This window comes from Dipodomys merriami, unplaced genomic scaffold (genome assembly GCF_024711535.1).
Source record: "Dipodomys merriami isolate MVZ:Mamm:240054 unplaced genomic scaffold, mDipMer1.0.p SCAF_32, whole genome shotgun sequence".
Classification (NCBI taxonomy): Eukaryota; Metazoa; Chordata; class Mammalia; order Rodentia; family Heteromyidae; genus Dipodomys; species Dipodomys merriami.
The window spans coordinates 691,610-718,692 of NW_027204715.1; the positions used below are offsets into that span (position 1 = coordinate 691,610).

Below are 27,083 nucleotides of genomic sequence, written 5' to 3' on the forward strand. Positions count from 1 at the left end.
CGGCCCCGTCCCCAGCCCCGCGCCCCAGCCCCGCGCCCTGTGTCCCGGCCCCGGCCCCAGCCCCGCGCCCCGCGCCCCAGCCTCGAACCCCACGCCCCGCGCCCCGCGCCCCGGCCCCGAGACCCGCGCCCCGGCCCCGCGCCCCGCGCCCCGCGCCCCGCGCTGGTCCCCGTGCCTGTCCCCTGCCCCGCCGGGCTGGTCCACCAGGGCCCCGCGCCCCCGCGACGCCGGCCCTGGCCCCACCCGGCACAACATGGGGACATTCCAGTCCAAGCACGGTGAGGTGCGGGCCGGGCGGGGACGCGGGCGGGGGCCACCTCTCCTGTCCCTCCTGCCCTGTCCCCTCCTGTCCCCTCCTGTCCCCATCCCCTCCTGTCCCCTCCTGTCCCCATCCCCTCCTGTCCCCTCCTGTCCCCTCCTGTCCCCTCCTGTCCCTTCCTGTCCCCTCCTGCCCTGTCCCCTCCTGTTCCCTCCTGTCCCCGTCCCCTCCTGTCCCCTCCTGTTACCCTCCTGTCCCCGTCCCCTCCTGTCCCCTCCTGTCCCCTCCTGCCCTGTCCCTTCCTGGCCTGTCCCCTGTCCCTGTCCCCTCCTGTCCCCTCCTGTTCCCCTCCTGCCCTGTCCCCTCCTGTCCCCTCCTGCCCTGTCCCCTCCTGCCCTGTCCCCTCCTGCCCTGTCCCCTCCTGTCCCCCATCCGCGCCTGTCCCCCATCCCCTCCTGTCCCCGTCCCCTCCTGTCCCCCTCTCCCCGGCCCCTCCACTCACCGGCCCCTCTTGTTACTGCATGCCCTGTCACTGCAGCTGCCCACGCCTGCAAGCGGAGAGAGAGCCCTGAAGGTGAGCAGGTGTGCCCTGGGGCAGGGTGGCGGCCACGGTCCTGGGCATGGGTGGGCACGGGTGGGCCCACAGCACCCCCCCACAGCCCTGGGCACGGGTGGGCCCACAGCACCCCCCCCACAGCCCTGGGCACGGGTGGGCCCACAGCACCCCCCCCCGCGGCCCTGGGCACGGGTGGGCTCACGGCACCCCCTCCCCGCGGCCCTGGGCATGGGTGGGCTCACGGCACCCCCTCCCCGCGGCCCTGGGCACGGGTGGGCCCACAGCATCCCCCCAGCAGTCCCGGGCACGGGTGGGCTCACAGCGCTCCCCCAGCAGTCCCGGGCACGGGTGGGCTCACAGCGCTCCCCCAGCAGTCCCGGGCACGGGTGGGCATGGCCGGGATCACAGCACACCCTCCCCCACGGTGCCGCGTTCCCCGTCCACAGGGGACAGCTTCGCGGTGTCGCAGGCCAGCAAGGACAGCCACAGTGGTGCGGAGGACGCGGTGCGGCGAGCGGGCGGTGTGGAGCACCGCGCTCGGGACCGGCCGGTAGGTGGGGGCTGGGCGCCGGGGGCGGGTGAGCATGAGGGGGTCGCCGTGACGGAGAGTGGGCAGGCAGGGTCGCCGTGGACGGAGGTCAGGGGGCAGGCAGGGTCGCCGTGGACGGAGAGTGGGCAGGCAGGGTCGCCGTGACGGAGAGTGGGCAGGCAGGGTCGCCGTGACGGAGAGTGGGCAGGCAGGGTCGCCGTGGACGGAGGTCAGGGGGTGGGCGGGGGTCGCCGTGGACGGAGGTCAGGGGGGTGGGCGGGGGTCGCCGTGGATGGAGGTCAGGGGGTGGGCGGGGGGCGCCGTGACAGAGAGTGGGCAGGCAGGGTCGCCGTGGACGGAGGTCAGGGGGCAGGCGGGGGGCGCCGTGACGGAGAGTGGGCAGGCAGGGTCGCCGTGGACGGAGGTCAGGGGGGCGGGCGGGGGGCGCCGTGGACGGAGGTCAGGGGGGCGGGCGGGGGGCGCCGTGGACGGAGGTCAGGGGGGTGGGCGGGGGTCGCCGTGGATGGAGGTCAGGGGGTGGGCGAGGGGCGCCGTGGACGGAGGTCAGGGGGGCGGGCGGGGGGCGCCGTGGACGGAGGTCAGGGGGGTGGGCGGGGGTCGCCGTGGATGGAGGTCAGGGGGGCGGGCGGGGGGTCGCCGTGACGGAGAGTGGGCAGGCAGGGTCGCCGTGGACGGAGGTCAGGGGGTGGGCGGGGGGCGCCGTGGACGGAGAGTGGGCAGGCAGGGTCGCCGTGGACGGAGGTCAGGGGGTGGGCGAGGGGCGCCGTGGACGGAGGTCAGGGGGGTGGGCGGGGGTCGCCGTGGATGGAGGTCAGGGGGTGGGCGAGGGGCGCCGTGGATGGAGGTCAGGGGGGTGGGCGGGGGTCGCCGTGGATGGAGGTCAGGGGGGTGGGCGGGGGTCGCCGTGGACGGAGGTCAGGGGGTGGGCAGGGGTCGCCGTGGACGGAGGGCGGGCGGGCGGGGTCGTCTGTTGGTATATTTGGGGTGGCTGTGTGGAACTCCGTCCTGAGGCCGGGCCCCCATAGGCCCCCATTAACCAGGGGTGCTGGGGACCTGTGCTTTCCGGGGGTGTGGAATGCTGCACTGTACATGGTCTGGACTTTCTGGGGTCCAGCATAAGAAGATTGGTGGTGGACAGGGGCTTGCCAGGCGCGCGCTCCTCTGCTCTTGGTGAGGAAACAAGATTGAAGCGATCCAGGGTGACCCCCGGCCTTGTCTCGGGCTGCCTGCCCATCTCGTTTGCCCGTGGGAAGGCTGATGGCCACGTGTGGCATCTGAGTGCAGCCGTGTCCATGATCAGGAATGTGGGACTGGGTCCACTGGGCATGGGCTGCCACCTCCGAAGGGAGGGCGAGCGTTGGGTCCCTGGAAAGTGCTGTGAGCCGGCCCGGGTCCCAGTGGGTGGTGTTCAGAGCAGGACTGATGCGCAGTGAGGGGCGGCGGCCCCTCGCCCGGGCCCGGGGCTGGGGCCGGCTTGGGACACTTGGAATAACGGGCCCGCCGTGGCCCGCCGGTGGGACATGGCAGAAGCCCGGTGTGGACCTGGCTGGCCTCATTACCATCGGTTTTTACCTCAGACTGAGGACTGACCTGTATTTACATGTGCATTCTGCTCACCTGGCTGTGGTCTGCCAGCCTTTAGCCTGGAGCTGGGGCCACCGGAGTCTGGGCCACATTCCCACCTTAGTCACCCGGCTCTTGCTCATGTCTGTCATTCCTCCCCCCCTCCCCCGCCAGCTCCCACCCACCCTCCCCCCTCCCTCCAGCTCCCACCTGCCCTCCCCCTGCCAGCTCCTACCCACCCTCCCCCACCCACCAGCTCCCCTCCACCCTCCCCCCACCAGCTCCCCCCTGCCCTCCCCCCGCCAGCTCCCCCCCGCCAGCTCCCCCCCGCCCTCCCCCCTCCCTGCCAGCTCCCACCCACCCTCCCCCCAGCTCCCACCCGCCCTCCCCCGCCCACCAGCTCCCCTCCACCCTCCCCCCCCGCCAGCTCCCACCCACCCTCCCCCCAGCTCCCACCCACCCTCCCCCCTCCCTCCAGCTCCCACCCACCCTCCCCCCAGCTCCCACCCGCCCTCCCCCCTCCCTCCAGCTCCCACCCACCCTTCCCCCCAGCTCCCACCTGCCCTCCCCCCGCCAGCTCCCCCCCAGCCCTCCCCCCAGCTCCCCCCCGCCCTCCCCCCCTCCCCGCCAGCTCCCACCCACCCTCCCCCCTCTCTCCAGCTCCCACCCACCCTTCCCCGCAGCTCCCACCCACCTTCCCCCGCCCACCAGCTCCCCTCCCCCCTCCCCCCGCCAGCTCCCCCCTGCCCTCCCCCCCACCAGCTCCCACCCACCCTCCCCCCAGCTCCCACCCACCCTCCCCCCCAAGCTCCCACCTGCCCTCCCCCCCACCAGCTCCCACCCACCCTCCCCCCCAGCTCCCACCCACCCTCCCCCCTCCCTTCAGCTCCCACCCGCCCTCCCCCCTCCCTCCAGCTCCCACCCACCCTGCCCCATCCCCCCCAGCTCCCACCTGCCCTCCCCCTGCCAGCTCCCACCCACCCTTCCCCCTCCCCCCCAGCTCCCACCTGCCCTCCCCCCTCCCTGCCAGCTCCCCCCTCCCCCCTCCCTGCCAGCTCCTACCCACCCTCCCCCCAAGCTCCCACCCGCCCTTCCCCCCAGCTCCCACCTGCCCTCCCCCCTCCCTCCAGCTCCCTCCCACCCTTCCCCCTCCCCCCGCCAGCTCCTCCCCTGCGCTCCCCCCTCCCTGCCAGTTCCCCCCTCCCCCCTCCCTCCAGCTCCCTCCCACCCTTCCCCCTCCCCCCCAGTTCCCACCTGCCCTCCCCCCCGCCAGCTCCCCCCTGCCCTCCCCCCTCCCTGCCAGCCCTCCCCGCCCTCCCCCCTCCCTGCCAGCTCTCCCCGCCCTCCCCCCTCCCTGCCAGTTCCCCCCTCCCCCCCCTCCCCACCAGCTCCCACCCTCCCTGTCCTCCAGGTGGCTCTTTGGCTCCTTGGGACTGTGTGTCCTCCCTGTGACGTTCTCTGCGGGGCTAGGCTGTGGGTTTCGGGGTGATCGCTGCGTGGAGGGTCTAGCAAAGGACTTAAGTTATCAGAGCAGCCCTGGGCACTCCACCCTGAGTGCTGACGGGCTGGTGGCTCTTGGGGGTCACTCCCTTGGTCAGGCTGTCTTTGATTTTTGCAGGAGCCCTTGAGGCTGGTGGGAAAGAGTTTAGAAAACAAGAGCCATTGCTTTTATGCTGTAAAGGAAATGTAGATCTCTATGAAGACTGGGGATGGGATGCTTGGAGAGTCTCCTCCAGTCAAAAGAGACCAGAACAGGGGAGAGAGACTGGGGGCCTGGGGAGCTGCTCAGGACGGGGGGGAGCACCACCACGGCTCAGGACAGGAGGAGCACCACCAACCACGGCTCAGGACAGGAGGAGCACCACCAACCACGGCTCAGGAAGGTGCTCAGGACGGGGGGAGCACCACCACGGCTCAGGACAGGAGGAGCACCACCACAGCTCAGGATAAGGAGGAGCACCACCATGGCTCAGGATGAGGAGGAGCACCACCACGGCTCAGGACAGGAGGGAGCACCACCACGGCTCAGGACAGGGGGAGCACTACCACGGCTCAGGACAGGAGGGAGCACCACCAACCACGGCTCAGGACAGGGGGAGCACCACCACGGCTCAGGATGAGGAGGAGCACCACCACGGCTCAGGATGAGGAGGGAGCACCACCACGGCTCAGGAAGGTGCTCAGGACAGGGGGAGCACCACCACGGCTCAGGTCAGGAGGGAGCACCACCACGGCTCAGGTCAGGAGGAGCACCACCACGGCTCAGGTCAGGAGGGAGCACCACCACGGCTCAGGATGAGGAGGAGCACCACCACGGCTCAGGATAAGGAGGGAGCACCACCACGGCTCAGGATGAGGAGGAGCACCACCACGGCTCAGGAAGGTGCTCAGGACAGGGGGAGCACCACCACGGCTCAGGTCAGGAGGGAGCACCACCACGACTCAGGACAGGAGGGAGCACCACCACGGCTCAGGAAGGTGCTCAGGACAAGGTAGGATCTCTGGATGGGGAAGGTGCACCATCACAGCTGTTCCTCGCCTCCAGGCCTCTGTCCCTGGAAAGGGACGGAGAAGGCCTGGGACCCCTGGGTGCACAGTCCACAGGAGCTCCAGCCACAGAAAACTGAAGTTAGGGTTTGTGCCGCTCTGGACACTCGGGAGGATGGAGCCTGGGCCCCTGGGGTGCAGTCCGGGTCCCGATGGGGCTGTGGCTGACAGCACTCCTGCCTGCTTCTTTGGTTGTCTGTGCCTGCCGATCCGCACAGATGTGTGGGCCGGCCCCCAATCCGCACAGATGTCTGTGCCTGCCGATCCGCACAGATGTGTGGGCCGGCCCCCGATCCGCACAGATGTATGGGCCGGCCCCCGATCCGCACAGATGTGTGGGCCGGCCCCCGATCCGCACAGATGTGTGGGCCGGCCCCCGATCCGCACAGATGTGTGGGCCGGCCCCCGGGCCAGGGTCGGGGCCCCCAGGTGCCCCAGGAGGCCGTGCGTCTGAACCCTCAGGTCCTCTGCGTTGACCACACAGGCCGGATGGACTGGGTGAGTCTGTCTTCACTCACTCCGGCCTCCAGGACACCACCTGTCTGGATGTCTGGAACGTTCCTCATACCACAGTGGCCGGCACCCCTGCGGTAGGAGCTCTCTGACCGTGCCACAGGCGGCCCTCAGGAGAACACGGGGTAGCCTCCTCAAAGCTCGGGTCCTGCTCTTCATGTTCACACGTGGGGAAGTAATGTGAATAACTCTGAGGTTTCTTTCTTTGGTATTTAGAGTTGAAGGGGTATTTTACCTTTTCCTTAAAAGTCCTTCCAGCCCTGGGAGCTGCCTGGAAAGGCTGTGCCTGTGTGGTGTGTGCAGACTCTGAGTGGGTGAGCTCCTGAATCTGTTAGTACAGAGCAGTGTGCACCCGGACAGTGTGTGTCCATGCAGTGTGTCTCCAGGGCAGTGTGTGTCAGGCCAGGGCAGTGTGTGTCAGGGCAGTGTGTGTCAGGCAGTGTGTGTCAGGCAGTGTGTGTCAGGCAGTGTGTGTGCAGGCAGTGTGTGTCAGGCAGTGTGTGTCAGGGCAGTGTGTGTCAGGCAGTGTGTGTCAGGCAGTGTGTGTCAGGCAGTGTGTGTCAGGGCAGTGTGTGTCAGGCAGTGTGTGTGCAGGCAGTGTGTGTCAAGTAGTGTGTCTCGGGGCAGTGTGTGTCAGGGCAGTGTGTGTCGGGGCAGTGTGTCAGGCAGTGTGTGTCAGGGCAGTGTGTCAGGCAGTGTGTGTCAGGCAGTGTGTCTCGGGGCAGTGTGTGTCAGGGCAGTGTGTGTCAGGCAGTGTGTGTCGGGGCAGTGTGTCAGGCAGTGTGTGTCAGGCAGTGTGTGTCAGGCAGTGTGTGTCAGGCAGTGTGTGTCAGGCAGTGTGTGTCGGGGCAGTGTGTGTCGGGGCAGTGTGTGTCAGGCAGTGTGTGTCAGGCAGTGTGTGTCAGGGCAGTGTGCATCTAGTACAGTGTGTGTCAGGGCAGTGTTCTTGAGAAACCACTCTTGTTGAGGTGTGCTGGCAGATTCTAGCACATTCTTGCAGTCGCCGGGTCCACACAGCCCCTGCTAGTCTCTACTCATTGGGGGTTGTCCTGGGGATGTGAGTGAACCCCCTTCCAGATCCAGCTCCGAGCAAGTGGGACTCTGCTGCACGCTCAGAGCCAGTGGGACTCTGCTGCACGCTCAGAGCCAGTGGGACTCTGCTGCACACTCAGAGCCAGTGGGACTCTGCTGCACGCTCAGAGCCAGTGGGACTCTGCTGCACGCTCAGAGCACTCAGAGCCAGTGGGACTCTGCTGCACGCTCAGAGCCAGTGGGACTCTGCTGCAGGCTCAGAGCACTCAGAGCCAGTGGGACTCTGCTGCACGCCTGGACCACTCAGTGGGAACTAAGGGTGTTGCAAGGCGCAATTCTGCCTCATTGGCGCAACCAAGCTCCAGGGAGGCTGAGACAGGCCTGGAGCATGGGGCAGGGCCTCTGTGAGCAGCGACACGACGCTGTCCAGGCCCACAGAGAGTGGGTCTGTCCACAGCTATGGCCTGCTGGACGCCAGTGTTGCTTCCCTGAGTCCAGCACCAGTGGCTCCTGCTTGTAATTCTCAGGTCTCAGGAGGGTGAGATCTGAGGTAGAAACATCCATGAGTTAATCAGCAGAAAGCTGAGGGGAGGTGTGGCTCAAATGGTAGAACAACAGCCTTGCGTGAAAAAGCCAGGTAAGAGTTTCAGGCCTTGAGTTCAAGCCCCAGAACTAGGACCAAAAATAAATCTGTAAGTAAATACGTTGCTGTCCGGAGCAGAAGGCCAGCGCTGGCTTAGTCAGGACCTGGGCTGGGAGCTGCTGCTCAGTGCAGAAGCCTGAGAGCAAACAGACCTCAACCTGGTCTCACAGCAACTCCACCCACTGCAGAGCTGCCGCCTCAGGAGAGCCGCGTCCACAGCTGGGCTGTGATTTCAGGAAGGACCCCCACCCCCGCCGGGCTGGCGCGTGCTTTAATCGGCTTTCCTGTTGACAGAGACTTGGCAGGGCCCCTTCGGGCAGCTTTCGTGCCAGCAGTGAACAAATTGTGTCTGTTGGATCCTGTTTGCCACGCATAGCTGGAATGTCCTGATGAGGGCCTGCCGTGGCAGCCGGAGGGGGCAGGGGAATTAGTTTCCTTTTGTTCTGCAGAATCTTCCAAGGAAACCGTAGTTAGTTCCGAAATCAGAGAGACTAAGAAGCATGTAATATGCTGATACAGAAATTCAAATGGTGATCATTTTAACACACGTCAAATGTCCCAGTCTGGGGCTGGAGCCCTGCTCACAGAGCCCACCTCTCCGTGGGTCCCCGGTACTGTAGGTGCTGCTGGCGTGGACCCAGGCAGCGTGGCTGGAGGCTGCACCCTCCGTGTGCCTGTGGAACCCCTGGCCCAGCGTCAGTGCTGGCTGGCACCAGGCCTCCTACAGCGACAGGAGAAATGAGGCTTTTTTCCATCTCTAGTAATGAGAGGCCTAACTCCAACTTGTCTCTAGGGCAGACCTTGCCCCAAGCGCACAGGCAGCCCTGCCCTCCCCCAGCCACCTGGTGCAGTCGTGAGCATCCTTTGCCACGGGCCCTTCCAGCCCCTTGAATGAGTCAGCGGGGGCGGTGGGCGATGGGTCAGAGCACAGAGGGGCTGGCTCCAGCCCTTACTCTCACCTGGCTGACTTCCCCCCGACTCCTCTGGTGCCCAGGCCCTGTGCGTGGACTTGGGTTTGGCGGGGTGTTCTTACCTGCCGTGGTTGGCTTCAGGCTCTGCTCAGAATCCCCCTGCCCGTTCCATCCTTCAAATCCTCCCTCCCACCTCTGCTGACTGCTCTTCATCTGGGCTGAGCTTGGTATCTGAGGTTCTATAAACCCAAGCCCTGGAGACGAGACCTGTCCTAACCACTTAGCCCTCTGCCCCCGATATACCCTACAAGGCGCCTGAGTGGTACACCTGGGGTAGGGGCATGAAGGGAGGTATAGCACAAAGGACGGTGCCACAGGAAGGACAGTACACCATGAAGGACGGCAGCACAAAGGGTGGTATAGCAGGAAGGGCAGTACAACATGGAGGACTGTACAGCACAGAGGACAGCATGAAGGACGTACAGCATAAAGGACGGTACAGCAGGAAGGACGGTACAGTATAAAGGACGGTACAGGATGAAGGATGGTACAGGATGAAGGACGGTACAGTATAAAGGACGGTACAGCAGGAAGGACGGTACAGTATAAAGGACGGTACAGGATGAAGGATGGTACAGGATGAAGGGTGGTACAGGATGAAGGGTGGTACAGGATGAAGGGCGGTACAGCATAAAGGACGGTACAGCAGGAAGGACGGTACAGTATAAAGGACGGTACAGGATGAAGGATGGTACAGGATGAAGGGTGGTACAGGATGAAGGATGGTACAGGATGAAGGGCGGTACAGGATGAAGGACGGTACAGGATGAAGGATGGTACAGGATGAAGGACGGTACAGGATGAAGGATGGTACAGGATGAAGGATGGTACAGGATGAAGGGCGGTACAGGATGAAGGATGGTACAGGATGAAGGATGGTACAGCAGGAAGGGTGGTACAGCAGGAAGGGTGGTACAGCAGGAAGGGTGGTACAGGATGAAGGGCGGTACAGGATGAAGGGCGGTACAGGATGAAGGGCGGTACAGGATGAAGGATGGTACAGGATGAAGGACGGTACAGGATGAAGGGCGGTACAGGATGAAGGGCGGTACAGGATGAAGGGCGGTACAGGATGAAGGACTGTAGGGCATGAAGGGTGTACAGCAGGAGGCACCATACTTTCTTGGGCTAAAGGGAAAATGAACAGCTCAGAGCAATCAATTCTGCTCTTAGCATTGTCTCTGGCTGATCGGCCTTTCTTGTCTGAACCGTGGGTGTTCAGCCGTCTGTCTGTCTGTCTCCTCATCTCAGAGCCCTACTTTTCTTTCTCTTTCTTTAAATTTTGGGTCCAAGACCAGGACTCGAGCTCAGTACCTAATGCTTTCGCTCATTGGCTAGCGCTCCAACTCTGAGCCACGCCTCCAGCCCCAGCTCCCGCTTTCCTGTGTTTGCAGCCTGAGCTGTGTCCCCGGGGTTCCCACCCCTCAGAGTCCATCCGCAGCTGTGCAGCTGCTCAGCTAGCTGGGGTCAAATCTGCTTCCGAGGCAGGATGGCATGCGTACCAGCCTCTGACCCTGCATCTTTTGCACAGAGCCTCGCTGAACTCTAGCGTGATGGTGGTTGTGTTTGAGAGTGTAGCTTTGCCCTCGGCTCCTTTCAGGCCTCTGCTTTGGTCCCCACAGCTGGGCCAGCAACAGCAGAGCCAGCAAGAGGCTGTGAAGTTGTTTCCACACAGCACTACCGAGGCACTTTTAAAAAGGAGGAGGAGGAGAGGGGGAGGGGGAGGAGGAGGAGGAGGAAGAGGAGGAAGAAGAGGAGGAGGAGGAGGAGGAGGAGGAGGAAGAGGAGGAGGAAGAGGAAGAAGAAGAAGAAGAAGAAGAAGAAGAAGAAGAAGAAGAAGAAAAAGAAGAAGAAGAAGAAGAAGAAGAAGAAGAAGAAGAAGAAGAAGAAGAAGAAGAAGAAGAAGAAGAAGAAGGAGAAGAAGAAGGAGAAGAAGAAGGGAGGAGGAGGAGGAGGAGGAGGAGGGGGAGGAGGAGGAGGTGGAGGAGGAGGTGTTCATTGCCTTTTTCCTGAGACGCTTCATCCCTAAGGCCTGGGCAGTTTGCTGTCTACCTGTCTCTGGCCTGGGCCTTGTACCCCTCACTACACGTGGTTAATGTAGGAGCCTTCTAAACGGAAACCAGAGCAGTAATTTAATTTAAACAATACTGGGAATGCAGTGGGGTTCTCTTCCAGATTTGGAATTAATCTTCCTTTGAAATGGTGAACAGAAGGCTTTCATATGAATGAGAGAATACAAGGCTGTCCGGAGGGTTGCTGTGGAGAGTCAGAGGTGCTGACATAGGCCTGCATGTCCAGCAGTTGGGCAAGCCCTCATGCAGCAGCTCAGGATGGGGTCTGGAGCTTGGGGGACTCTGGAATCCGGGTGTTATTCTCTGTTTTGTAGCCGCAGTGGCTTGTGAGCTCTGAGCAATTGCCAGGGTGGGAGGGCCGCCCTTGCTTGGTCTCCTTTTTCTGTGAAATTCTAAATTGCCAGCTGGAAATGGCAGCAGGCGTAGTTGTGGGGAGAAAGCGGCGGCGCTGGTGCTGGCTGTGACATGGTCCCTGAAGACCTCGTGATCAACTAAAAGCACTCCAGGTGCGCGCGTGCACGTGTGAGGGGCGTGGTACACACTGCCTCGTGGTCCTTTAAGTCCCCGCACAAAAGCGGTCCCTATGTGCTGTCCCTGTGAAGGTCCAGCTGACGGTGGATGTCCGCAGGGCCCGCAGGGCTGGCCTGTGTCCTGAGCTTCCCTTTCCCACTCACGCTGCTAAGCTTCTCCCCGTGAAGGTGGGGAGCCATGCGCCCCGGTTCCAGCAGAGGGGTTGCCGACGCCTCCCTGCTTGTCTCCTGGCCCTCCTCGTGCTGGAGAGGTTCTGTCAGCACAGCGCCTCAACTCCTCCCTGCAGCGCCGAATACCTGGCTCTGTGCTTCCTCGTGGACGGGGCACGGCGCACCAGCCCTGCCCACGCCCTGGGCCGTGTGCGGGCCTCCGTCCCAGCCATCTCGGGGCCAGCGTGTTTGGGGGTGAGAGGGTCTACGCCCAGTGTGGCACCTGCCACTAATGGAAGGGACAGGAAGTCACGGCAGGGGCCAGAGGAGGTCACCATGGGAAGGTCTGTATTTTTTGGCCTGGCCCGGGAAGCGGGGTTACGGTGAGGCATGGCGGGAAGTATATAGATTTTAGGAGACCATGTGACCCCAAGTTACCAGTCTAGCAGTAAATTTAGAGCAGGGTTGTCCCAAAATCTGACGGAACGGTCCTTACCCACGAATACAGCAGGAAGGCAGAGTAGAGCTGTCCCTCAGGTCTCGGTACTTTTCTGATTTAGGAAGTAAACAAGGAAGTAGGCCTGCACCTGTGTGGACGGACGAGGCCGTTGGAGGGGCCGCCCAGCAGGCTCCGGTTCGCCTTCTTCAACTCTGCGCTTGGACGCGGTCTCAGCACCCCACGCAGAGCCGCAGACTGAAGGGGCCCGCCGAGGCCCGGGCCCCACTGCACATGTCTTGGAATTATTAAGCCCATAAAACGACATGGTCACATCTGCAACTGTTTAGCCGCAGAAACCGAGACGCGACTTCAAAGCCTCTGTGTTTCCAGACAGCCGGGCCAGCGGAGCACCTGGAAGTGGAATTCCAGCCGCCGGCTGCAGCCGTACCAGATGGGGTCCCTCACCTAAGAAAACAGTGCTCCTCAGAGCCCCACGCGAGGGAGCGCAGGGCGCCCCGACGCCCCGACACTCTGGTCTGCGCTCTAGCCGGGAGGAACGCAGCCTTTGCGCTTAACGGCTCCAGGCCCCATGCTTCCTCTGCGCCTGGACATACGTCCCCCACGTCCCCCTGGCCTTGCGCCCTGTCAGCCCTCACTGCACACATGGCCTCAAACATGACTGTCGGGCCAGCCAAGGCAAGGGCCTGGCCGGTCCACCCTGAAGCCCTATTCCTCCCTGCTTCTCTGCCCTGAACGCTCCCCACACGGGCCTCTGCTCCAGGCCTCCGGCCGCTCCTCCACCCGACCCTTGGCGTCCAGCTGGGTCCTGGGGACGAGGCCCCAACCTGGGTCCCCAGGAGTTTGCTTGCGTTGCTCATGTTGCTCACATCCACCCAGCGGGACGCTGGGTCTCCTGCTTCACGTCTCACGGCTGCCTGTCTGCGGCTTCTTGTCTGTCCAGCTACTCCTGCAGTGGTCTAGTGGCCTCGGCCAGCTGCAGCCCACACCCCAGGGGACCCAGGCCCTGGCCTGCACCCCTCAGCCTTCTGACCACCCAGACCCTCCCAGATGCTCCTGGTGGCTCTGCAGCTGAGGAGGGAGAGCCCGAGGACCAGTGCTGCGTTCTCTGCCTGAGGGCAGGGGAGGAAGACACGGAGCGGCGTCTCAGCCAAAACTCAGGCCTTCCGTGGCCAGGGCGCAGATCGCCACCGCTCGGTGTCTCTTTCTAGAAAAGGACTCTCGGTGACTAGAGCTCCCTGTGCCAGCATGCCCTGGCGTGGTGGGGGCGTGTTCTCAGCCAGACAAGGACCCCAGGGGAGGACCTTGGTCCCCAAGGGCCCGGGGTTGACCAGCCGCCGCTTCCGGTGAGGGTCAGGATGAGGGAGACTCCGCCTGCAATGGGCAAGGGCAGAGCGGGCGTCAGCAAGCTCTCATCACTGGCCCGTGGGGGCGGGGGCCTTGGCCGGGCAGGCTTCCTCAGTGGTTTCTGGACAGGGCAGACATGAGCAGCTGGCTGCGGAGGGGGTGAAGAGGGGACGTGGCAGGAAGCCTGGCCAAGGGGAGGTGGAAGGGACGAGGGTCAGGGCAGGGTGTGTGCGGGCTCAGGTTTCCTGAGAGCGGAGCGGGGGAGGAGGGAGCCAGGGCTGCAGGGCACCGGCCGCGCCCGACTGCTGTGCTGTGCACGCAGGGCCAGGTGACGTCCAGCCCGGCCTGGCCTCTGCGTTCTAGGGATTCCGCTGCCCTGGGGGGCGGGGGGTGGGGGGAGCTCATCCGGCCAGGGGCCCTGGGCAGGTTTTATAAGTTACAATTAAAGTTCTTGGCCCTTCTATGTAACTGAAGCAGTTAGATTAAAGAGTGTTTTATGAGTGCAGGGAACGTTTGACTTTAAATAACCAGGCACAGAGACCCGAATTACTTTCCCCACAAATGCTCATTTCCTCTTCTTTGATCCGTCTGGCTCTCGAGACTTAGCACTTAGAAAGCTGCATGTTCTGGGGCTGGCGGGCTGCACTGCCTGCTCCCTGGACACACTGCCCTGCCCGGGACCGGCCACTGTGGGGTGACGCAACCTTGTTTGGCTATAGCAGTCTAGATTTTTCTTGCAGAATTAGTTGTTTATTCCAGTCTTGGTTGGTTAAAGCAGCCATGGTTGGTTATCACAGCCTTGGTTATAGCAGCCTGATTAGCTTTTTTAGCCTTGATTGATCAAAGTAGTCTTGGTTATTGAAGCATTTGGAAATGTGTCCAGGAGACCAGGCTAGGGTCTGAGCAGATTTCTTTTCTTTCTTTCTTTTGTTTTTCCTTTGCAGTGCTGAGGATTGAACCCAGTCCTCTTCCGTCTTTAATGCCCATATTCTCCCAACCACCCATCCACCCACCCACCCATCCATACATCTACACATCCATCCACCCACCCACCCATCTATATATCCACCCACCCACCCACCCATCCATCCATCCATCCACCCATCCACCCACCCATCCATACATACATCTACACATCCATCCACCCACCCACCCATCCATCCATCCATCCATCCACCCATCTACATATTCATCCACCCATCCATCCATCCCATCCACCCACCCATCCACCCATCCACCCATCCATACATCTACACATCCATCCACCCATCCACCCATCCATACATCTACACATCCATCCACCCACCCACCCACCCATCCATCCATCCACCCATCTACATATCCATCCACCCACCCACCCATCCATCCATCCATCCACCCACCCATCTATCCATCCACCTACCCATCCACCCATCCATACATCTACACATCCATCCACCCACCCACCCATCCATCCATCCATCCACCCACCCACCCACCCATCCATCCATCCATCCATCCACCCACCTACATATCCACCCACCCACCCACCCATCCATCCATCCATCCATCCACCTACCCACCCACTCACCCACCCATCCATCCATCCACCCATCCACCCATCCATCCATCCATCCACCCACCCATCCATCCATCCATCCATCCACCCACCTACATATCCACCCACCCACCCACCCACCCACCCATCCATCCATCCATCCACCCACCCACCCACCCACCCATCCATCCATCCATCCATCCATCCATCCATCCATCCATCCATCCAATCCACACATCTACCCACCCACCCACCCATCCATCCATCCATCCACCCACTCACCCATCCACCCACCCACCCACCCACCCACCCATCCATCCATCCATCCACCCACCCACCCACCCACCCACCCGTCCATCCATCCATCCATCCATCCATCCAATCCACACATCTACCCACCCACCCATCCATCTATCATCCATTCACTATACTCTGATCTGTAACCTTGCCGAAGCCAGTGCTCAGGGTGGGCTCTCTTCCTTTCCCTGTGGCCTGTGCTGTGATCACTGCGTGTAGCCAGCTCGGGGCTCCCATATGTCGGTTGTACCTCTGGTCTCACCAGGAGCTACGGCACCCTCCAGAGTCTGCGACTCCCAGCGCCTTTCTAGAAGCTGCTTCTCATTCAAGAGGGCTGCAGGGCTCCGACCAGGCCGAGGGGGCGAGGCGCTCCCAGGATGCGTCTGCAGTGTCCCGCCTGGCTGTGTCTCACTCCTGCTTGTGGCGCGGTGAGAGACACCAGTCATGCAGGATCCAGGCCTTCGGGCCACTGGCCTGAGCAGGGCCAAGCCTCAGAAGTGCTGTGTGTGCACGCTGTGCACGGACTCCCTTCCCTGCCCGCCGGCATGTCTGGGGCAAGCCAGCAGGACTTCTGAGGTGGGTGTGGAGTCTCAGCCAGCCCACCGGGCACCGGCAGCAGTGGCCTTCCCTGCTGGCCTTGGACAGTGGCGCACCCTGTGAGGGGCCAGGCGTCCGTCCGTGAATTGCAGTGTCTAGCCTGGCATGAGACCCACGAGCCATCCCGCCATGGAACCCCCGAGAAGTTAGAAATTCCTCACACAAGAGGCCTCTGCTCTGCTTGGGACAGATGCCAAAGACCTTGGTCAGCCACTGTACAATTAGAGAGGGAAAGAGTGCTTTGCTCCCCGGGTCCTGCGGCTTGAGCTCGGGGCCTGGCACTGTCCTGGAGCCTGTTTGCTCAAGGCTAGCGCTGTCCTTCCTGAGCCACAACTCCACTTCCAGCTTGTTTGGTAGATAATTGCAGATGACCTTCATGGACTTTTCTGTCTGGGCTGGCTTTGAACCGAGATCCTCAAATCTCAGCTTCCTGAGTATCTAGGATTACAGGTGTGGGCCACCAACATCTGGCTGAGTGCTTTTTGATAGCTATATTCTCTTACTAAAATGGGCTCTGGCATGACCCTCCAAAAGGAATCCTGAGGCCAAACTCCACAGGCAACATTTTCCTGGTGGGTCCAACACACGGGGGCCTGGGACATGGGGTGCCGGAGTGGGCTCTAGAGACGGGGGGCGGGATCTCCCTCCTCCCAGGGGCTCTCCCTGCTCTCACATGGCCCTCACACATTCCCGTTGCAACCGGGCTTTGGGGGGCCGGGGCACCTCCAAAGATGGTGGTGTGCGGCGGGAGTGTGGGTGGAGCGGCTGCGTGGTGGGCACTGTATCTTCATGAGGCTCTGTCCACCCCGAGGGACCCCTCCCCCTGCCCAGGGCAGGGGGGCGTCCGGCATCCCGGCCCCCCTCAGGGGCAGCTGCCGAGTCCTGCTGTGGCTCCTCTCCCTCTCCCTCTTCCTCTCCCTCCCCCCTCTCTCTCCCTATCTCTCCCCCTCTCTCTCTCACTCTCCCTCCCCCCTCCCTCTTTCCTTCCTTCCCTCTCCCTCCCTCTCCTTCTATCCCTCCCTCCCCCTCTCTCTCACTGTACCTGAGTGTCTCCTGGTCTTCTTCCCAGCAGCCTGTAGAATAACTGGTCTGTCCATGTTTGTTGTTAATGTCTTCTTGCATTTCCTGCCAAGCCTCAGAAACAACAAACTGGGGACACTTTCCTGGGTTTGAGAAGGGTAATGTTTCCTCTGTATCCTGCAAATACACAGAGCCCCTGGGCTGGTGCCCTGTGTCCAGTCAGTGAGAAACCAGGCATTGTCATGTCCTCCAAGAGGGACTGGGCAGTGTGTGGACATCATCATGTCCTCAGTGAGGGGCTGGGCAGTGTGTGGACATCATCATGTCCTCAGTGATGGGCTGGGCAGTGTGTGGACATCATCATGTCCTCCATGAGGGGCTGGGCAGTGTGTGGACATCATCATGTCCTCAGTGAGGGGCTGGGCAGTGTGTGGACATCATCATGTCCTCAGTGATGGGCTGGGCAGTGTGTGGACATCATCATGTCCTCAGTGATGGGCTGGGCAATGTGTGGACATCATCATGTCCTCAGTGAGGGGCTGGGCTCCACGTTCCCACCCCAGGCCCTTTGGCGGCAGGCAGCACCCCTTGGCTTATTCTGTGCTCTTCTCCTACCCTTTGCCTCTGTGGCTTATTTATGAGAACCATGTGAGCTTCTGTCTGCAGCTTCTTGGCTGAAGCATTGCGTGGATGTGTTTGAAGTGTTTCCCATTTTTCCGTGACTTGACTTGAGGTCAGCTGTGGGCTGACGGGCGCCTCCTGGTGGTTGGTCCTGGAAGCTGTGCCAGCCACCGCTGCTGGCAGGTGGCCTGGGCTCCCAGACACCAGGGGCACAGCGTTGGTGGGGGTGCTGCAGGCTGGCCAGGGGTCAGAGGCCGGGCAGGCTCAGGACTCTTGGCCTCTTGCGTTTAGGGCTGTGGCAGGGGAATACTGCGTCTCAACCAGCAGTTATTGCCGGCAGTGACTGCCCGCCCCGATCACTGCACAGGGTGGTTTTTCTGGTGTGAGTTCACACCACACCTGTCCGATGGTCACTCACGGCAATGTTCTCCTGCAGGGGCTGCTCAGTGGGGACCCCAAGGAGGGGCCTTTTCGAGAGGAACAGGGGCCTCTAGGTGAGTGTGGCCTCCATGGCTGCTCTTCCCGCATCGCCCCGGCTTCTCCTATGTGAGACGCGCACCTCAGACGCTCAGTGCGAGTGTGAGCCATCCCAGGCTTCAGAGCGGTGCACGGTACCCGGCTCCTGAGGCCCTACCCGGAGCAGGCTGCACAGCCCTCGATCAGAGGAGCAGACGGAGCCGGCGTCCCCACACGTTCCAGGAGTGGCAGGGGAGCTGGCTTCTGTGCACAGACAGTTGTGAATTCTGAGCCAACTCCTGGCTGGCGTGCCGGGGCCCCTGCGGTGTGGAGTGGAGCTCCCCGCTCCCCATGACGCACTGCTGTGCATGTCTTTGGTGGAGCGAGCCCACCTTGGAATGAGCTGCTGCGGGCACGGCTGGCGCTGCAGGGCCCCTCCACCCTCCTCCCGACTCCTACTGCACAGACATCCTCCAGCAGGCCTGCTTGCCATCTGGGAACCTGGCTCAGGACCCAGAGAACAAACAAGGCCCAGCACTGGGGGCTCCTTGCAGCAGGCAAGGCCGTCAGCTGACCAAGAGCCCACTACAGCCTTGCCCTGGGCCCCGGGGCGACGGCACTGGGTGCTGGGGCACAGAGGGGGAGGGAGCCCCGCGCAGGGCCTTCCCCCAACTCCCCCGCACCTCAGCCGCCCTAAGGACCTTTTGCTCCCTGCAGGAGCGTGATTGGCACCGGGGAGCTGGCCGGAGGGGGCACCTGGCTGGGGTTGCCAGGAGGGGAAAGGGCTCAGTATGACCTTTCCCTGCTGACCCATGGGCCCCTTGCTCAGAAGGGACACATTCCACCTGCCCAGCTGGAAGCAGCCAGAGGCTTGGCCAGGGCAGAAACCCAGACCTGTGTCCTCATACCCACGGGCACCAGGCCCACCCCCAACCTCTCATACCCCAGTGGCAGTGCCCCCCGAGAAGGCCGAGGGCCACAAGGGCTCAGGACAGCTCATCGGCACAGAGGACGGCGAGAAGACAGGGAGCTGTGAGGGTCCACGGGGACCAGGGAGGAAGAGCCTGAACATCGACGTAAGTCTCTGCCTTCTGTTACCATATGGGCACATTCCTGGGTCCCCGTGGGCGCCCGAGGCCCGGCCCTGCGTGGGTCCCCGGTGGGCACCCGAGGCCCGGCCCCGCGTGGGTCCCCGTGGGCACCCGAGGCCAGGCCCCGCGTGGGTCCCCAGTGGGCGCCCAAGGCCCGACCCCACGAGTCCCCAGTGGGCGCCCGAGGCCCGACCCCACGAGTCCCCGGTGGGCGCTCGGGCCAGGCCCCGCGTGGGTCTCCGTGGGCACTCAGGCCCGGCCCCGCGTGGGTCCCCGTGGGCATCCTAGGCCCGGCCCCGTGTGGGTCCCCGGTGGGGATCCGAGGCCCAGCCCCGTGTGGGTCCCCGTGGGCACTCAGGCCCGGCCCCGCGTGGGTCCCTGGTGGGCATCCTAGGCCCGGCCCCGCGTGGGTTCTGGGTGCTTCCAGCCCATGGTTTCTGGTAGCTCAGCCAGTTCCAGGCATCACAGAGAAACTAAAGCTGAGTGGTAGTGCGGGGGTCACTCCAAAGTGGACTAAGTCTGTTTGTGCAACACTAAAATGTCTGAGGCACTTAAGGTCGATGTGCTCAGCCCCACGGGTGTCAGTGAAGACTGCACAGAGTCCAGGGGCTTCTGGGAGCAGCACATCACCTCTGATGTTAAGTCTGGGTTCTGGACTGACAGCTGATGGTCCGTGTGCAGTGCATGCTGACCACTGTGAGTGGGGACACAGCTCACGGGCGGTGCTGGCCACCGTGGGCGGGGGCGCAGCCTGCAGCAGGCAAACCCAGTCCAGGGCTTGGAGCTAGATGCCCACAAGGAGTGGTGCCATTAGGCTAGGGTGAGGTGAGTCTGGAGGTTCTGGCTGTGCCTTTAGATCCCTTTCCTGGCTGGAAGGGAGAGCCTAGTCACATCCCATGGAAGTTTCTGGTAGAAAGCCCCTTGGGGTTGTGGTCCCCTTGTCTGGTGAACGTGAAGACCCGGTGGTCGCAGGGCAGACTCCTGGCCCCTGGACTGAGTGCCACTTCCCCACCCGACCCATCTGCCGCCTGTAGGCCCTGCAGTGTGATGTCTCCGTGGAGGAGGACAACCGCCAAGAATGGACCTTCACGCTCTACGACTTTGACAACAGTGGGAAGGTCACCAGAGAGGTAACGTGGCCATGTGCTGCAGACCGGCCACGGGAGGGGACTCAGGACGTGGCCTGTGGTATGTGCAAATCCAGCTGGTCCAAGAGAGGGATGAACAGATGGGGTGTGTGTCTCCAAGATGGGGAGACAGACCATGCCGGATGGAGAGGAGAAACTAGCTGGCATCTTTCGAGACATGGCAGGACCCATTGCAAGTGGTCAGTCAGCTGGAATTGGTGCCGTCAGTACCTAGCTCCCGGGGCAGAGCCTAGTGTAATCTTGTTTCTGCAGCTGGGCCAGCCTGGTCCCCAGCGGGCCTCCATCCAGCAGGGCTGTGTGTCCAGAGTAACAGAGATGGAAGGAAATGCATGGCCACCACACACCAGCATGCGGGATGAGTGTGGCTGTGTGTCAACCAGACACCAGCATGCGGGATGAGTGTGGCTGTGTGTCAACCAGACACCAGCATGCGGGATGAGTGTGGCTGTGTGTGTCAACCAGACACCAGCATGCGGGATGAGTGTGGCTGCGTGGAGTCGACCAGACACCAGCATGCGGGATGAGTGTGGCTGCGTGTCAACCAGACACCAGCATGCCGGATGAGTGTGGCTGCGTGTGTCAACCACACACCAGCATGCCGGATGAGTGTGGCTGTGTGAGTCAACCAGACACCAGCATGCCGGATGAGTGTGGCTGCATGTGTCAACCAGACACCAGCATGCGGGATGAGTGTGGCTGCGTGGAGTCAACCACACACCAGCATGCGGGATGAGTGTGGCTGCGTGTGTCAACCAGACACCAGCATGCGGGATGAGTGTGGCTGTGTGTCAACCACACACCAGCATGCGGGATGAGTGTGGCTGTGTGAGTCAACCAGACACCAGCATGCGGGATGAGTGTGGCTGCGTGGAGTCAACCAGACACCAGCATGCGGGATGAGTGTGGCTGCGTGGAGTCAACCACACACCAGCATGCGGGATGAGTGTGGCTGCGTGTGTCAACCAGACACCAGCATGCGGGATGAGTGTGGCTGTGTGTCAACCACACACCAGCATGCGGGATGAGTGTGGCTGTGTGAGTCAACCAGACACCAGCATGCGGGATGAGTGTGGCTGTGTGAGTCAACCAGACACCAGCATGCGGGATGAGTGTGGCTGTGTGTCAACCAGACACCAGCATGCGGGATGAGTGTGGCTGCGTGTGTCAACCACACACCAGCATGCGGGATGAGTGTGGCTGTGTGTCAACCACACACCAGCATGCGGGATGAGTGTGGCTGTGTGTCAACCACACACCAGCATGCGGGATGAGTGTGGCTGTGTGGAGTGGACCAGACACCAGCATGCGGGATGAGTGTGGCTGCGTGAGTCAACCACACACCAGCATGCGGGATGAGTGTGGCTGTGTGTCAACCACACACCAGCATGCGGGATGAGTGTGGCTGTGTGTCAACCAGACACCAGAATGCGGGATGAGTGTGGCTGCATGTGTCAACCAGACACCAGCATGCGGGATGAGTGTGGCTGCGTGGAGTCAACCACACACCAGCATGCGGGATGAGTGTGGCTGCGTGGAGTCAACCACACACCAGCATGCGGGATGAGTGTGGCTGTGTGGAGTGGACCAGACACCAGCATGCGGGATGAGTGTGGCTGCGTGAGTCAACCAGACACCAGCATGCGGGATGAGTGTGGCTGCGTGGAGTCGACCACACACCAGCATGCGGGATGAGTGTGGCTGTGTGTCAACCACACCAGCATGCAGGATGAGTGTGGCTGCGTGGAGTGGACCAGACACCAGCATGCGGGATGAGTGTGGCTGCGTGGAGTCAACCAGACACCAGCATGCGGGATGAGTGTGGCTGCATGGAGTCAACCACACACCAGCATGCGGGATGAGTGTGGCTGTGTGAGTCAACCAGACACCAGCATGCGGGATGAGTGTGGCTGCGTGTGTCAACCAGACACCAGCATGCGGGATGAGTGTGTCTGCGTGTGTCAACCAGACACCAGCATGCGGGATGAGTGTGGCTGCGTGTGTCAACCAGACACCAGCATGCGGGATGAGTGTGGCTGTGTGGAGTGGACCAGACACCAGCATGCGGGATGAGTGTGGCTGTGTGGAGTTGACCTGCTTGCACAGCCAGCTCTGACTCCTGTGGACATCAGCCTTGAAAATGAGAACTGTCCAGGCGTCCACAGTGCCAGCCAGGGGGTGGGACATGTGTGTGTAGTCTGGATCCATCCAGACACACACCGGGGGCAGGACAGCGGGGGACAGGGAGGGCAGGGCTCCTGAGGTCTGCTGTGTTGGTCTCAGGACATGTCCAGCCTGATGCACACTATCTACGAGGTTGTGGACGCCTCCATCAACCACTGCTCAGGCAGCAGCAAGACTCTCCGAGTGAAGCTGACGGTCAGCCCTGAACCCTCTAGCAAGAGGAAGGAGTGTGCTCCCAGCGGCCAAGGTGAGGGGCCTGCGCCAAGGAGCACCCTGCTCAGTGCGTTCCCAAGCACGGGAGGCCTGGGTTTCCCAAGCACCATGTTCCAAAGACTGGGGCTTCAGCTGCCCCCGGCCCTGATTCATGTACCATGCCCACCTGTGCCTCTTAGAGCTCACCTCTGAGCTCACTTCACCATGCCAGGGCCAGCACCTTCATCCCTTATCCCCTGCCTCCTGCACCATCCCCGGGTCTTGTTCACAATTCCTCAAGCAACACAACACCTGGAAGGGCACAGAACATGCAAGCGGGGCCCTGGATGGATAGATGGATGGGTGGGTGGATGGTTGGATGATGGATGGATGGATGGGTGGTTGGGTGGATGGTTAGATGATGGATGGATGGGTGGATGGGTGGTTGGGTGGATGGTGGATGGTTGGGTGGATAGATGGGCATATAGTTGGATGGATGGTGGATGGATAGATGGATGGTTGGGTGGATGGGTGGTTGGATGATGGATGGATGGGTGGTTGGGTGGATGGTTAGATGATGGATGGGTGGTTGGGTGGATGGTGGATGGTTGGGTGGGTGGATAGATGGGTGGGTGGATGGGTGGGCATATAGTTGGATGGATGGTGGATGGATGGATGCATTAGTCATGAATGTGATGGCCATGCTATCATACCAGGGCAAACATCTGAGGAATGGGTGTGGTGTATTTTTAAGTCAGCCTTAGCAAGAGAGTAAAGTCATGTCTTACACGTACATATCCTCCTACACCACATATAAATACTTGCACACAAGGGGATGAGAAGGGGAAACACAGGAGGAGGCAACAATGCTTGATAAGAAATGTACTCATTATCTTGCCCATGTAATTGTAACCCCTCTGTACGGTATTTTCACAATAAAAAAATACTTGCACACACGCCATGCATATACTTGTGCATGTGCGCACATGCACACGCATGCACGCACGTGCACACGCACACGCTCGCGCACACACACACACACACATAAAGCGGGTGCTGGTAGCTCATGTCTGTAATCCTAGCTACTCTGAATAGCTAGGCCAGCCCAGGCAGAAAAGTCCACCAGGATCTATCTCCAAAATAACCTTTGGAAGGCCCAGATGGAGGCATGGCTCACATAGCAGAGCACCAGCTGAGCAAGCCAGCCAGGCATGAGATCCTGAGTTCAAACTCCAGTGCTGGAAAAATAAATTTGTGGATGAGTAAACTATGAAGACATGAGGATGAATGAAAACGCGAGTGGGCAGATCAATGGTGTCTAGAGGAGGGTGGAAGGGCAAGAGAACAAAGGCAGGAGAGTGACTGGATGAGGACCGATTCAACGTGTGCTCAGGGAGCGGACGCATGAGGGGGCAGAGGGTGGAGGCAGTGGGTGGGCGAATGCACGGGCTGGGAGGTGGGTGGGCCTCGTGTTCACGGGTACCAGTGAGGCTGGAGGGGACACCACCTTTTCAGACCAGGAGCCCCCGCGCAGCAGGACCGAGAGTAACGTCGCAGATGACCCGAGGGTGGCCGGCAGGAGACTGTCCTACCACTGCAGGTAGGGCGGTGCCGGGCGGTGCCGGGCGGCCCGGCCAGCCAGGCGCTGCAGGCTGCCGGGAGGCCTGGGCAGCGCTGCGCGCCAGGCCTGTCAGGACAGGGAGGCTTTGGTTGGCTGGAGCCACCACCTGAGTGTGCTCCTCCTACTGGGTGGCTTGGCTCCCCGGCCCTGGAGGGGGCCGCGGGGCTGCAGGCTGGTCACCGTTGGCCACGGGCCTTGCTGTGGCTGACACGCGGCCGCGTGCTCCTCTCCGGCTCTCCCGGGCAGGGAGTGCCATCCAAGCCTCTGGCCGCCACCCACTCGAGGCTGCTCCTGGTCAGGCCCCACCTCTGTCCCACGCAGGAGGCCCAACGCAGACACGCAGCCCTGCTCCGTGCGGGGACACTACTGCGTGGACGAGAACACGGAGCGGAGGAACCACTACCTGGACCTTGCCGGAATCGAGAACTACACATCCAGGTTTGGTCCCGGTGGGTATCCGTCTTCACTCACCACTGCCCTGGCGCTGCCGGCTGGTGCGCCGCAGCAGGGCCCGGGCACCGTCCTCCCCTCCTGAGTCCCCCTCCGTCCCCCGAGTGGGCCCAAGCCTCACCTCCTGTCCACTGAGGCCTCGAGGTGGGGCCCCGCTAGGGTCCACTCGGGAAGCCCAGCCAGGGCACTGACAGGCTGGGGGGGGTGCCCACTGGGGGGGTGCCCACCCCGCCTCCGACCTCAGCCCAGGGCCTAGGAGCAGAGCCCGCCTCTGATGAAGACAGGAGTACCACGCCAGAAGGGGGGGTGGCTGCCCCAGATCCCGGTCCCCCACTGGGAGGCCGTCACAGGGCAGGACCCCAGAGGAGCAGCAGAGAAGGGCTACCCCAGGAACCCCACGGGACAGGCCCAGGGCGGCTGTGCCCTCTTCTGGGGCGGTAGCCAGAGTCTCCAGACAGAGCCGCCCCCCAGCCCAGGGCAGGTCCAGGGCTAGGCTGGGCCCTCCCTGGAGTGCACTGGGGTGTGGACATGTGATCATGCCTGTGGCCGCCAGGCCGCCTCGGACGAGGACACGCTGGTGCAGACCCCACTGGCGCCTTGGTGCGCCCACCTTTATGAAAGGGCCTGGAAGGCCTGACTCCAGCCCCGTGTGCCACCACAGGGTCACCTCCGGAGCGAGCCCGACAGGAGTGCCACGGCAGGGCCACGCAGCCCCAGGGCAGGTGCCGCCCCCTGGAGCCGGGCGCACACAGCGGGCCGCAGCGCAGGTCACAGGTGCTGGCTGACCACACGGCGCCCGCTGCTGAGCCTGCCCTCCGGGGCCCGAAGGGGCTGGAAAAGCAGTTCCCCAGGTCCCCCAAGGGTGGCGGGAAGCCCCCCGGGGGGCCAGGCAGCAGCAAGGCTGGGAGAGCCCCCAGCCACTGCCAGGCAGCCACCGCCCCGCCCCAAACTGCGCAGGACGGCCCCCACCTGCCCCCACCCCCGCCCCCGCCCCACGGCCAGAAGCGGCACCGGCAAAAGGCCAGGGAAGGCCACTCTCCACTCAAGACTGCGCACGGCCAGCCCGCCCTGGCGGAGCACGAGGTGGTGCGGGACCTGCCGCCCGTGCTGGGCCCCGAGGGCTGCGTGATGCCCGTGACCCAGCGGCACGAGCACCACCACCACCACGAGCATCACCACCACCACCACCACCACCACTTCCACCCGTCCTAGCAGAGTGCTGGGGTCCCACCGAGGACTGCGGGCCCGAGGTGGGGGCCCAGAGCGGGGACTCGGCACCAGGAGACAGGCGGGCCGCTCCGGGACCCGCCCACCCGCGTCCTCACCACGCCAACGCCAGCACGCCGGCTGCCCCCTGGTCATCTCAAGCTATTCTGTGTAACTACTCAAAGCAGCGGGAACTCAGAACATTTTAACTGCTTTCCCCGGTGATTCCAGACTCTGCGGGGCTCTCCCCAGATGCAGCTGGCATCAGCACAGCACTGACCTCTGGGAGCCCCGGGTTGGGCCAGACAAAGAAAAAGCAAAGCTCTGTGGAGGCTGTTCCCATAGTAACCAACACGACCTTGTGTTTCTCCTAGAAAGGGGAAAGGGTGGACCGGGGGCCGCGTGTCCTTGGCCTGCCAAGGCCCCGGCGCACAAGGGTGGCCCAAGATTCAGCAGCAAGTGCAAGCGCAGCGCCGCAGCCCTCATCCCGGTGCCCGGCCACGCAAGCCGGGCAGACTCGGTCTGAACACCAGACACCCAAGCTGTCCCGTGCGATGCGGTCCCGTGCGGCCCCGTGCAGGGGTGCGGGAGGTGGCGGCGCAGAGCGGGAGGCCCGGCTGGCTGGCAGGGGCCGGGGGTGGCCCCAGAGCAGGGCCCCTGGGAGGTGAAGGTTCACAGAGTTCGTGTCTCTATGCTGGCCTCTTGAGTCATTCCTAAGGACAAATGGGTGGCCGACTGGGGGCTGAGACACGCTTCTTGTGTAGTAAGAATAGGTGCATTTTATCATATGCTGCACCCTGCATTAACCCACTTTCCAAAGAGCCACAGTGAATTCACTTACACAAGTGGCGACAGGTGTGGCCAGCGGGCGGCCATCACCGAGAAAGCGCATGCTGAGGAATGTCTGCCTCTACTTCCACTTACAGAGAAGGCCAAGGCCCACACACAAGCACACACCTTGACTGCACTGTACCACATACGCCAAGAAAACAAAGAGGCGAAACCTCAGGAACAGCGCGCGTGGCCGTGGGCTCTGGGCCCTCCACCGCGTGGCAGTGGGCTCTGGCCCCTCCACCGCGTGGCCGAGGGCTCTGGGCCCTCCACCGCGTGGCCGTGGGCTCTGGGCCCTCCACCGCGTGGCCGTGGGCTCTGGGCCCTCCACCGCGTGGCCGTGGGCTCTGGGCCCTCCACCGCGTGGCCGTGGGCTCTGGGCCCTCCACCGCGTGGCCGTGGGCTCTGGGCCCTCCACCGCGTGGCAGTGGGTTCTGGCCCCTCCACCGCGTGGCAGTGGGCTCTGGGCCCTCCACCGCGTGGCCGTGGGCTCTGGGCCCTCCACCGCGTGGCCGTGGGCTCTGGGCCCTCCACCGCGTGGCCGAGGGCTCTGGGCCTCCACCGCGTGGCCGTGGGCTCTGGGCCCTCCACCGCGTGGCCGTGGGCTCTGGGCCCTCCACCGCGTGGCCGTGGGCTCTGGGCCCT

At 62.8% G+C, this 27,083-nt stretch overlaps 1 protein-coding gene across 1 annotated transcript; it reads left to right on the plus strand.

The window, feature by feature from the left end:
* On the plus strand, positions 1 to 26,773 carry Nkd2 (NKD inhibitor of WNT signaling pathway 2). The gene is made up of 10 exons (XM_070042142.1): positions 1 to 278; positions 798 to 833; positions 1,262 to 1,365; positions 17,699 to 17,756; positions 18,667 to 18,794; positions 19,844 to 19,939; positions 22,238 to 22,385; positions 23,846 to 23,930; positions 24,273 to 24,400; positions 25,063 to 26,773. The coding sequence occupies exons 1-10, from the start codon at positions 254 to 256 to the stop codon at positions 25,611 to 25,613; spliced, it is 1,359 nt and encodes a 452-aa protein (XP_069898243.1). The 5' UTR covers positions 1 to 253; the 3' UTR covers positions 25,614 to 26,773.
* The last annotated feature ends 310 nt before the right edge of the window (positions 26,774 to 27,083 follow it).

Coding starts and splice junctions, on each gene's coding strand:
- Nkd2 (XM_070042142.1), top strand. CDS start 254: ATGGGGACATTCCAGTCCAAGCACG. Junction 279..797: donor GACATTCCAGTCCAAGCACG/GTGAGGTGCGGG, acceptor CTGTCACTGCAG/CTGCCCACGCCTGCAAGCGG. Junction 24,401..25,062: donor CACATCCAGGTTTGGTCCCG/GTGGGTATCCGT, acceptor GTGCCACCACAG/GGTCACCTCCGGAGCGAGCC.